General features: G+C 41.2%; 1 protein-coding gene across 9 annotated transcripts in view; it reads left to right on the forward strand.

Annotated features, from left to right (window-relative positions):
* Positions 1–12716, forward strand: part of magi1.S (membrane associated guanylate kinase, WW and PDZ domain containing 1 S homeolog) — a 300879-nt gene that overhangs the window by 138231 nt on the left and 149932 nt on the right. For all 9 annotated transcript variants that reach the window (XM_041561777.1, XM_041561779.1, XM_041561778.1 and 6 more), the window contains exon 2: positions 2885–3001. In XM_041561777.1, the coding sequence (XP_041417711.1) occupies positions 2885–3001 (117 nt within the window). The remainder of the gene's footprint in view (positions 1–2884; positions 3002–12716) is intronic.

Below are 12716 nucleotides of genomic sequence, written 5' to 3' on the forward strand. Positions count from 1 at the left end.
GCAAATTCACTAAAATCCGAAGTTGCGCTCAGGGGAAGCGTAAGGTTGCGAAGTTGCACTAGCGTTAATTCGCCAAGCAAAGCAAAGTTACGCTAGCGATGCTTAATTTGCATACGGCGCCAAATTGAAGTTACAATGGAGGTATATGTAGCATCACTACACAAGCCTGGGAAACCTTCAAAACAGCAAATAAAATGTTTATTTTGCCCTACACATGTGCCCACTGTATAGTTAAGTTGCCATGAGTTAGGAAATGTAGGGGGGAAATGTAGCCCCAAAAAAAATTTCGATCCTTTTTAGCCTATCACCCATAAAAAAAGAAAAAAAACAGCGTTTTTTGGGACTTAGAAAAATTTTAAACTTTTTTTGAAGCAATCCCTATCTACTCTATTGCGCTTCGCCTGGTCGGAGGTGGCGAAGGAAGTCTAGCATAAAAGGTAGCGTTGAGAAAAATGCGCGCGTCAGTGAATTTGCGTAGTTACTGTCCGTTGCGCAAATTCGCCAGGCGTAAGGGTGAGAAGTAACACTAGCGAATTTACGCCAGTGTCTGTTAGTGAATCGGCGAATTAACGAAAATGCGCTACGCCCCAATGACTCCCTGTACTTTCAGGCTTACAGTGTTCTCCTGGTGCAAAAGTAACAAAAAAAAACAAACAAATACAAAAAGCATTGTAGAAGTGATAACTATATTGGCTAACAATAAAAATAGATTGCAAGCTTTCGGAGCGCCAAGGCCCTTCGTCAGGCGAAATACAAATGAAAGCTGGAAAGGCACAGAATGACGCAACCCATCGTTCTTGCTAGATCTACAACTAAGATATTCTGGTAATAGGCACTTAATGCATGCAATGTTTGATGCACCTTTAACACGTGCCAGATGTGGGCTCCACAATTATAATGGGAACGTATGATGGGCACATTGTAGACATAGACAAAATTCAACATCTTGCCGTTTCTTGGCTCTTATGAGTCTTTATTGGTAGATGTGAGACTAAGTGGAAGAGTTCAAGACAAAACCAAAAAGTTTTTGACTCAAAGACTGATCTTCAGAATCTTGAGCTACTAAAGCTAAGTGCCGTTTTTGGTCACATCATAATTGAACAGAACAAACCTTCTCCAAACAAGTTTACCCATGTCCCCTTTATTGTAAGCCCAATGCTTATTCACCATCAAATTTGGGGCTGTGGCACAAAATAACTTGGCATTTGTCAGGTATGAACAGCACAAGTCTTCACCTGCAATCTCCTTTAATTCTTTGGTTTTGGAACTCTACCATAGCCTCATTCTGTTCAATGGTGATTTCAATCCAAAACAATTTGAAATGCTTGATAGGCTCGTCAGGAACTTCAGATTTTGGCCAAAGCAAAACAAAACCTTTGTATTTCCTATTGACTTTTTGGGCTAGACGACTGAAGAAGCCACAGAAACTTTTTGCAATTACAGATAAGACATATTTATGCAATTACTTATTTTTTACAGCTGCAATGTAATATTGTTATGCAAATTAGGATTCTGATACAGTTTTGTATTCCAGCAAATCTTGACTTTGGGGGTGGAGTTTATTCCCTATTTTTACTTGCATGGACAGTGCATGGGTAAAACTTATTTGGTGTAGAAATTATTCCTTGCCTATTTGCATTTAGACATATTTATGGTGGACACCCAGAACCTAGGGACAGCACCCCAAGTGGTTCTAAAAAAAACTGATGAGCCAGTTCAGCTGACTCTCTATGTGAATCATCCTACGGTGGGTGGAATATTATAACTCACACTCCATTTGCATTTTGGCCCAGATTATTGTGTAAAACACAATATTTTATGTTCAAAATTAGACGACACATTTCAATGTTGGGGTTCTGAGTCTGACTTTCAACTGGGCACTATCTACAGGAGTTTTTATGTTCTCCCCATACTTTGGAGGCTTTCCTTTTTATACTTTTTTTCATCCCATACTCCAAATCATACAGGCAGGGTAAGTGACTCTGAATAGGGTGTGGGGGGCTTAGATTGTAAACTCCACTAGGGCAGGGATTGAATGGTAATCTCTTTCATATTGGAGCTTTATATTAAGGTCCATACCAGTGGGAAATTGGGACTTCTCTACATTGCTAGATTTTCTTTTTAGGGATGAGTTGACCGAGTATAACCGTCTCCTTTTTTTTGTACTGAGGCAGAAATCTAAACAAATGTATGATTCCGAAGTTTTCAATATATGGTCTTTTTTTGCTGCTGACTCATCCCACCTCCAGACCAAGTTGGTAGCTTCATTGGATTATGGGTCCAAACCAATAGCCTGCCTTATTGATATCTATCAGATTGACAGTTGATCAATCTGGTGGTTATATCTTTCTTGTGATCCCATGGGTCTGCATAGGTCCCTATTATCATAATCATTGCCCAGTTGGTCAAATTTAGTCCACCATGTGGTTCAAATCTGGCAAACATCTGCTCATTTGAGAGCAATGTCAAACAAAGGAAGAGATATTGCTAGTTTTACCAGGTATGATTCTATATTTGAGCCAGTTAAGGCCAGGATTGGACTGACACTACCCCCTGGGCCCCTCAGCCACAAAGCACCCTCTGGTTTCCCCAGCCCCAACCCCCCTTCAGCCCCCTATCCCAGCCAAAACCCCTTTGGTCCCCCGCACTTCAACCGGGTGCCAGGGAGGGAGGTAGGTAGAGCAGCAGTATTTCAAGTAGAGAGTGGGTCTTGGCTGTTGGACCCTGGCTAAGGCCCTTGCTTCTTCTTCAGTGGTTTGTCACTCCACTGACTTATTTTTATGTTCATTTTATTTTAGGAATCTCTGCACCACAATCTGTAAATGAGGGTTACTACTAAACATTACTAATGTCTCATTTGTGTGTATCTTTATTGTCTCTACAGGAAGCCGTCTCAACAAGGACCTGAGGCATTATCTCAACCAAAGGTTTCAGAAAGCATCTCCAGACCACGAGCTACAGCAGATTATCCGAGATAATCTCTACCGCCATGCAGTGCCTTGTAAGTAATGGAGTGGTATAACCGCTCTGTATGCTGACCTTACCCAAAGCAGCCATCACTGCCGGAGGGATACAACTGTTCTGTACTCTTCCACTACAAGTAGCCATTATTGCTTCCAGCAACGGCAGTCAGTAAAATATGGAGGGAATTATTTATGGCTTCATTTCTCACAATGACCCAAATGTGTTGACCATGTTGCTGTGTAAGCTTCTGGCAAATCAATGTATTGTCAGATTTGGTTAAGTACTTAGACTATTTAATGACCCTCCTTGTCTTCTCCATTGAATACCATGGGCTGGATCCTCTTTGGATTGGTGGCTTAAAAGGTGTAGCCTGCACAAAAGCCTGTGTAAGAGTTGAGTAAGAAGAATATGTTGATAGTGTGGTTCCTTTCTACTTGCTCCTCTCACCTTGACTGCTATATGATTACACCCTGGGGTGGCAGTGGCATCTGACTGGCGGTTCTTCATTCTGTGACTATGCTTGTTATTGGAAGCTCCCACTCATGTTCTTCTGGGCAGTTGGAGTCTGTCACTCAAGCCCTGGGATAGGCTATAATACTAATAATAGGTGAAAATAGAACATTTTTTATTAGTATGAACAACTCATACCTAACACGTTTCGTGTCACTAGGACACTTGGTCATAGGCTTGACATATAAATAAAAAAATTTCTATTTTCACCTATTATTAGTCAGATCTATGCGGGACCTACTTGAGTGTCTTGCTCCAACATTTTGTTTTTCTACATACGGATTGTCTGCTCCCCTGAGCTGAGGGCCTGGGGCAGGAGCACATGGGCCACCCATTTAATTTGGTGAGTTATTCTACTGGCAAAGTTTTTATGCTTATACATATTTGTTTGGTATGGACTATAATACTGTCATGACAATTTATTATGGAGGAGAGGGAAGTGTTTGATACAAGCAACGGATTGGGCTAGAACACTTTAATGACAACTAACAAAGGAGGGGAAGGAAGTCTGTGACTCAGGCAGTGGGCTGGACTAGAACACTATAATGGCAGCTTTTAGGGGTGGAAAAGGAATTCTGTAACCTAAGTAGTTGGATGGACAAAAATACTCTTGATGGCAACAATTTTTGGTAGGGATAAGAGAGGGAATGGGCAAGTAGTCGGCTGGAATATATGGCTTTGTCACAGTAGGCTATGTATTCAACTCAAGGGCAGTTAGTTTGACTATTAGAAAAAAACTGATGAATAGGACAAGTACCATTTAATATACAGGTATAGGGTTCTGTTATCTGGAAGACCATTATTCAGAAAGCTTTGACTTACAGGAAGGCCATCGCTCCATTTAAATCAGATTTTTTATTATATCCAAATAATTCAGATTTTTAAAAATGATTTCCTTTTTTCTCTGTAATAATAAAATGGTACCTTGCACTTTAACCCAAATAAGATATAATTAATTATATTAAAGGCGTAACAATGCTGTTGGCTTTAATTAATTGAACATTTTTTTTTAATGAACTTAAGGTATGGAAATCCAAATTGCAGAAAGACCGTTTATCTGTGAAAACCCCTGGTCCCAAGCATTCTGGATAACAGGTCCCACACCTGCACTATTATACAGGGAAAATAATGTGTTTTTAATTCTTAATACGATTTTCCCTGGAATAAATAATGGAAATCAAAAGAAATTATTTATAGAGAAAATAACTTCTGGTTGAAAAGTGTGTAAAAAGCTGCGATATTTAACATTTCTTTTAGCTTCTTTCATTTACACATTCACATAAAATCATTACTCGTCTATGTAAATACGCAGGATATTACATGATTGTGAAGTGATGGTGTAAATTGTATTCTGAGGCCGGTTTAATATAGAGCATTATAAATATGCCCCTTAGTGTTTTTTCTCCTTGGTACAACGGGGAATTTATTCCAGAACCGCTCTGGACAGTAATGTAGTATTTTGTTTGCAGCTACTGGGACGTGACGGACTCCATCTGAATAACAATGGATTTGCTGATATTTCTTTCCCAAACACAGAGAATGAAAACATTACTGGCTTTACTGCACTTTACTTACACGATTTAGAACAAGAATGGAAAGGAAATAAAGTATTTACCAAAACGTTGCGCATAACCATAGCACAGTCTGTATGTAAGAGCGAAGCAAGTTATTATAAGGGATAATGTACCCCCTACTGTAAATGATAAGGATATTAGAAGTCACTGAGGGGTTGTTCTGTGACCATATAAAGACACAAGGCTGCAGGCTGAGTTATACAGGGAACTCTGAGTATCACTCATGTATTATAAGGGATAATGTACCCCCTACTGTAAATGATAAGGATATTAGAAGTCACTGAGGGGTTGTTCTGTGACCATATAAAGGCACAAGGCTGCAGGCTGAGTTATACAGGGAACTCTGAGTATCACTCATGTATTATAAGGAATAATGTTCCCCCTACTGTAAATGATAAGGATATTAGAAGTCACTGAGGGGTTCTATGACCATATAAAGGCACAAGGCTGCGGGCTGAGTTATACAGGGAACTCTGAGTATCACGCATGTATTATAAGGGATAATGTACCCCCTACTGTAAATGATAAGGATATTAGAAGTCACTGAGGGGTTTGTTCTGTGACCATATAAAGGCACAAGGCTGCAGGCTGAGTTATACAGGGAACTCTGAGTATCACTCATGTATTATAAGGGATAATGTACCCCCTACTGTAAATGATAAGGATATTAGAAGTCATTGAGGGTTCTGTGACCATATAAAGGCACAAGGCTGCAGGCTGAGTTATACAGGGAACTCTGAGTATCACTCATGTATTATAAGGGATAATGTACCCCCTACTGTAAATGATAAGGATATTAGAAGTCACTGAGAGGTTGTTCTGTGACCATATAAAGGCACAAGGCTACAGGCTGAGTTATACAGGGAACTCTGAGTATCACTCATGTATTATAAGGGATAATGTACCCCCCACTGTAAATGATAAGGATATTAGAAGTCACTGAGGGGTTGTTCTGTGACCATATAAAGGCACAAGGCTGCAGGGTGAGTTATACAGGGAACTCTGAGTATCACTCATGTATTATAAGGGATAATGTATCCCCTACTGTAAATGATAAGGATATTAGAAGTCACTGAGGGGTTGTTCTGTGACCATATAAAGGCACAAGGCTGCAGGCTGAGTTATACAGGGAACTCTGAGTATCACTCATGTATTATAAGGGATAATGTACCCCCTACTGTAAATGATAAGGATATTAGAAGTCACTGAGGGGTTGTTCTGTGACCATATAAAGGCACAAGGCTGCAGGCCGAGTTATACAGGGAACTCTGAGTATCACTCATGTATTATAAGGGATAATGTACCCCCTACTGTAAATGATAAGGATATTAGAAGTCACTGAGGGGTTGTTCTGTGACCATATAAAGGCACAAGGCTGCAGGCCGAGTTATACAGGGAACTCTGAGTATCACTCATGTATTATAAGGGATAATGTACCCCCTACTGTAAATGATAAGGATATTAGAAGTCACTGAGGGGTTGTTCTGTGACCATATAAAGGCACAAGGCTACAGGCTTAGTTATACAGGGAACTCTGAGTATCACTCATGTATTATAAGGGATAATGTACCCCCTACTGTAAATGATAAGGACATTAGAAGTCACTGAGGGGTTGTTCTGTGACCATATAAAAGCACAAGGCTGCAGGCTGAGTTATACAGGGAACTATGAGTATCATTTAGAGTTATTATGTCTACAAAAAAGAGTTTAGGCCCTGCGTCTGATGCATTTTCATGAAATACACTTCATGAAATAATAAAATGCTACAGATTGCTAAACATAGAGATCTGAGCTTTGATTTACTGGGTTTCTGCATAAAAGTTTTATACAGTGGCGGAACTAGGTGGGGGCGGGCCCTGGTGCGGGCCGTGCAGCCGGGCCCCGCCCCCACCATCGTCCAATGGCGCGCGTGACTGCTGGGGGGCCCTGTCCCAATTGCACCCCCTGCTCCCCCGGTAGTTACGCCACTGGTTTTATAGATTCTTGCAAACCTTTGTGATTCTCCGCATTCTCCACCAAATACTTGTTTCCATTGTGGGGAAATCTTGTCCAATGCAGTTCTGCCCTGCTTTATGGCAGCTGAGATTCTAACTATCTGTATAACAGAACATTCTGTCCCAGTGGCTGCACAGATCCTATCTGATCCCCATTGTAAGCAGCAGTCCTGTCCTGCTTTATGGCAGCTGAGATTCTAGCTATCTGTATAACAGAACATTCTGTCCCAGTGGCTGCACAGATCCTATCTGATCCCCATTGTAAGCAGCAGTCCTGCCCTGCTTTATGGCAGCTGAGATTTGATTTGCAGGTGTGAAAATACAGTGTTTTTTGTTTGCACATTACCTGTCGCTGCTTTAGTGCTGCTTGTTAACCTTTTGCAGTTCAACACTATTTTTATCCACTATGGATTTACCCATGATCCTTTTCCTTTTATCCCGCCTCATACCCAGCCGTTACAATGTGGAAGACATTTTTTTCCTCCACTTGTAAAGCTGGAAGGTGGGCGGAGCCTGGGGGACGCTTGGCAATGGTATTCAGGCGCTGTCAGTACGGGACATGTTCTGCATCCTTAAAAAATGATGCTGGACAGGCTTTCCGCTCCCATACAGATGAGGCTGCACATTAGGGAAAAATAACCCACGTAATGTCAAATTATTTCTAGCATAGACACACAGCATATGGAGACGTCGCACACGGGCTAATGATCATTACAAACCCGACAGTCGTCTGATGTTGATTTACTACACATTCTAGCTTCTAATATATTCTGGGGACTGTCATTCTGCATCAGGGGGTTTGGCTGCCAAGAACTGATGTAGTCTGTTTAGTTCCCCTTTAAACCCTTAGTTGCTATTGTTTCATGTATTCTAGCAGCCAGGCAGGGATATGATGACCGGGTGTTGAATAGGATAGGGAAGGAAATCCATTGAAAGATAAGTGTTCATATACATTGATGTCTGGCATGTAAAGGGTTACTTAAACTGCTAGCCATGAAACCAACTGGTGCTCAGATGAGGCACTAACTGAGGAACACATCATCTTCCCAGAACTTTGGGGCCCTAAACATATTCTTCAATGGAACAGAGAAACTTTTGGTTCTTTAAAATGCCAACTGTATGTGCCAGTCTCTAGGAGGTAGAGGGAAGGCTGTGCCACCCATACTGTTCATCATTTGAACCAAGGCCAAGCAGATCTTCTGTTCTTGCCAGGACGCAGCCTGTTTGCTTCCCTCGCCCAGACTGTGATGAAATGAATGTTACAGTACATGGAAAGGGTGGGAAGAGCATAATAAATTCCATCAGCCAAAATACAGCAGGGCATTAATATGCAGGCGTGCGAGCAGGGGGGCATGGACATATGTACAGCTGAAAAACTCGAATAGAAATGAGGGCACAGATGGTTTAAGCTCTAAGACAAGTGTCGTTCCAGGTGTCGGGGGTGTTAAAAAGTGTTTCTCTAATATTATATACACATATTTATATAAGCAACGTATTCCGCATGCAGGAGGGTGTATATAACATGCGAATACTGATCCATGCTGGGGCTAAATGGCTCCCTGTTCATTACATCTGGCAATATAACAATAGAAGGACATAAATAAGTGATTAGTGATGGGCAAATCTGTCCTGTTTGCGAAACAGCAAAAAATCGCATTGAGTAAGGGATAAAGCGAATCCAGGATTCAGTTTGGGATTCGGCCAGGATTTGGCCTTTTTCAGCAGGATTCAGATTCAGCCTGGATTGGAATCCTTCTACCTGGCCGCACCGAATCTGAATCCTAATTTGCATATGTAAATTAGGGGCGGGAGTGCCTTTTTGTCACAAAACAAGTATAAAATGTTTTCCCCTCCCCCTAATTTGCATATGCAAATTTAGATTCGGTTTAGTAATATTTTGTGAAGGATTCGGGGGTTTGACCGAATCCAAATTAGTAGATTCAGTGCATTCCTACATTGAAGTCAATGGACGACGTTTTCTTAGTTGTGCGCCTTTTTTTTTTTTAGCAATACATTAGATCAGGGATCCCCAAACTTTTTTACCTGTGAGCCACATTCAAATGTAAAAAGAGTTGGGGAGCAGCACAAGCAAAAAAAGTCCCTGGGGTGCCAAATAGGGACTGTGATTAGTTATTTGGTAGCCCCTATGTGGACTGGCAGCCTACAGGAGGTTCTACTTGACACTATACTTAGTATTTATGTAATTAAAACCTGTCTCCAAACCAGGAATCCAAAAATAATCACCTGCTTTGAGGCCACTGGGAGCAACATCCAAGGGGTTGGAGAGCAACATGTTACTCACGAGCTACTGGTTGGAGATCACCGCATTAGAGTCTACGGGCGTTTGTGCCAAAACCATCACTATGAGGGGCAGGGTCGGATACGGCCATCAGGTATCAATGAAAAAAAAAAAACGCCCGTACAATATAATGAATAGTAAAAAAAAAAGTCACTCAGTTTGGTAAATTGTCACATGGTTTAACGCCTATTGACTTCAATTTGTTTGGCCATTTTGCTAATTGATGGATCAGATTTCTCCATCGCTACAGGCTGAGGGGAGAGACAACTCCATACCACCCACCACTCATGAATACAGTGCTGATGCATGGAAGAGATACTGTATTCATGGGGGTGGCCCCAGGTGCTGAGACCTGCAATAAATCATCTAGACTGGGATTATGACAGATTATAACTGCACTTTGCACCCTGCCTCCCATGTTATAACAGATCCCTTGAGCCCTTAGGTGAGTGCCCCCTCTGGGTGGAGGAAAGAAGCACTTGTGGAGTAACAGTAGTATTAATGTAACAGTAGTTTTAGATGAGACCCGGTCTTCTTGCTTAGCCAGGGGCCCCTCCTCTACAAGCCAGCCTACCCAAGCTGTGCCACAATTAGTGTTGCCACCCGGCCGGTATTTTACCGGCCTAGCCGATAAAACACCTGCCGGGGCCGGTATTACAAATTTACCGGTAATGTTGCTGCTGGTAATTTGTAATACCCTTAAAAAGACCCCTCGGCCTGCCCCCAATCCCCTGTAAAAGCTTTTGTAACTTTGCCCCTGTCTTGAAATCTTGTCGCCATGACCACGCCCCTTTTACAGCAGGGCACCGCCCCTTTTAATGTCACGTCCGCCCCTTTTTGTTCCCGCCCCCCACCACGCCGGTAAAACATTTCGGAAAAGGTGTCAACCCTAGCCACAATCAGGTCCATATGTGCAAGTTGTTCAGCCACTCTACTTTATTTCCACCTCTAGAAAATGTCATATTTTTTTCAGTCATATTAGTGATAGTAACACTTTCCTGTAATTACTGTAACACGTGCGCTGCTGTTACTGAGTATCACTTCTCTGCTCCTAATGATGAATAATCACCATCCTTTCCTCCAATCACAACTGCCTCCCTGTTAACATCATTAACAGAAGAGTCTAAGTTCAGCTATAAATGGTGTTTTTATTCCTATTTATGTCAACTTTTTAGGTTTGATTTTCTTGCTTTTTTTTTTTCTTTGCCGGGAATCCCCTTTCTACACCCCCCGTACTCTTACCTCCCAACATTTTGGAAATAAAAAGAGGGACAAAAAAGTTGCGGTGCGCAGTGCGGCCATTTTTTTTGACCATGCCCATTTTTGTGGCCACACCCCCTAATTACAATGTTCATTTTACAAAATTTGGCAGGTTGTGAAAGTTTGAACATATTTCTGTGGTTTTCTTCAGTTATTACAGTTTTGCTAATGAAGGTGAATTGTGAGTCTAACTTCTCCCAAGGGACCTGTTATCTTATATTGTTACAATTACTTATTTGCTTATCTCAAAATTGTTACAAAAGTATCTTATCTGCAGCTGTGGCTGTTCTGGGCTCTCTGCCAAAAGCCAATTAAGTTAGAAACATAGTTTCTTTTTCTGCCTGTTCAGTGCAGAGAAACCTTCCAGTACAAACGAGGGACTGTGGGTTGAGCCGTCAAAAGAGGGACTGTCCCTCTCAAAACGGGACGATTGTGAAGTATGCCTGTAATTGGTACTATGCCTTGGTAGTTCTTCCTTCCCCTACCAATATGGCGGTTCTTCTCCCACCCTACATTAAAGGAGTTTTTCACCTTTGAGTTAGCTGTTAGTATGATGTAGAGAGTGATATTCTGAGGAAATTCGGTTTTCATTTTTTTTATTTGTGGTTTTTGAGTTAGTTATTTAGCTTTTTATTTGGCAGCTCTGCAATTTGCAATTCCAGCCATCAGGTTGCTAGGGTCCAAATTACCCTAGCAACCATGCATTGATTTAAAGAACAGACTGGAATATATATGTTATACAATGGCTACTTCTAAGCAATTTTTCTATTGGTCTTCATTTTTTCTTTTTTTTTTTTACATTTTTTAAATTATTTGCCTTTTTCTGACTCTTTTTTCATCTTTCACTGACCCCATCTTGAAAACAAATGCTCTGTAGGGCTACAAATGTATTATTATTGCTACTTTTAATTACTCAACTTTCTATTCAGGCCTCTCCTATTCATATTCCAGTCTCTTATTCAAATCAATGCATGGTTGCTAGGGGAATTTGGACCCTAGCAACCAGACTGCTGAAACTGAAGAGCTGCTGAATTAAATGCTAAATAATTAAAAAAACACAAATAATAATAAAATGAAAACCAGTTGCATTGCTACATACTTAAATTTAACTCAAAGGTGAACAACACCTTATAATTTTTCTATTATTTGCCCCTATTCTCTAAATATGACCCTGTTACATACCTCCCAACTGTCCAGTTTTTAGAGGACAGCCTCTCTTTTGACAGCTCAACCCACAGTCCCTCGTTTGTACTGGAAAGTCCAGTTTTTCTCTGCACTGAACAGCCAGAAAAATAAAGAATGTTTTTAACTTAATTGGCTTTTGGCAGAGAGGCCAGAACAGCTACAACAGCAGATAAGATACTTTTGTAACAATTTTGAGATAAGCAAATAAGTAATTGTAACAATATAAGATAACAGGTCCCTTGGGAGAAGTTAGACTCACATCTTAAAGGGCAATAACTGCCATAACTGAAAAAAAAACCACAGAAATATGTTCAAGCTTTCATAACCTGCAAAATTCTGTAAAATTAACATGGTAATTAGGGGGTGTGGCCACAAAAATGGGCGTGGTCAAAAAAAATTGACAGCTTTTTTGTCCCTCCTTTTTATTTCCAAATTGTTAGGAGGTGTGCCTGTTGCATTCAGCCTGTGTTTGAGCAGTAACATAATACGGGTGCAACTCCCCAAACACAACACATCCCGGTGTGGCCGTGAATCTGTATGGCCCAGTTGTTTCCATCCCTGCGCCTATGAGTAAAAAAGTAAATGTTCCCAGTCCCATAATTAATCTTGTCTCCCGCTGAACATTCTATTCCCAGATGTATCTTTTTTCTAATTGGGAAGATGTATCTCCAGGGATCCAGGGATATACTATGAAGCACGAGGTGCATCGGGGCCTCCGTATCGTTACGTCTGACCTTCACGTGTGCTGATCTATCACTGCCTCCCCATCCTCGAATCTCATTGGCTAAATAACATGCAATTTTGGCATCATTTTATTTATGTGCTTCTAATGCAGCTTGCTACACTTAATTATATTGCAGCCACTGGGTCTCTCTCCTCTGAGAATCTTGGGGGGAAAGCGGGTGACGCTAGGGAAAATTAGCCAGCGTG

Source organism: Xenopus laevis, chromosome 4S, assembly GCF_017654675.1.
Source record: "Xenopus laevis strain J_2021 chromosome 4S, Xenopus_laevis_v10.1, whole genome shotgun sequence".
NCBI classification, from domain to species: Eukaryota; Metazoa; Chordata; class Amphibia; order Anura; family Pipidae; genus Xenopus; species Xenopus laevis.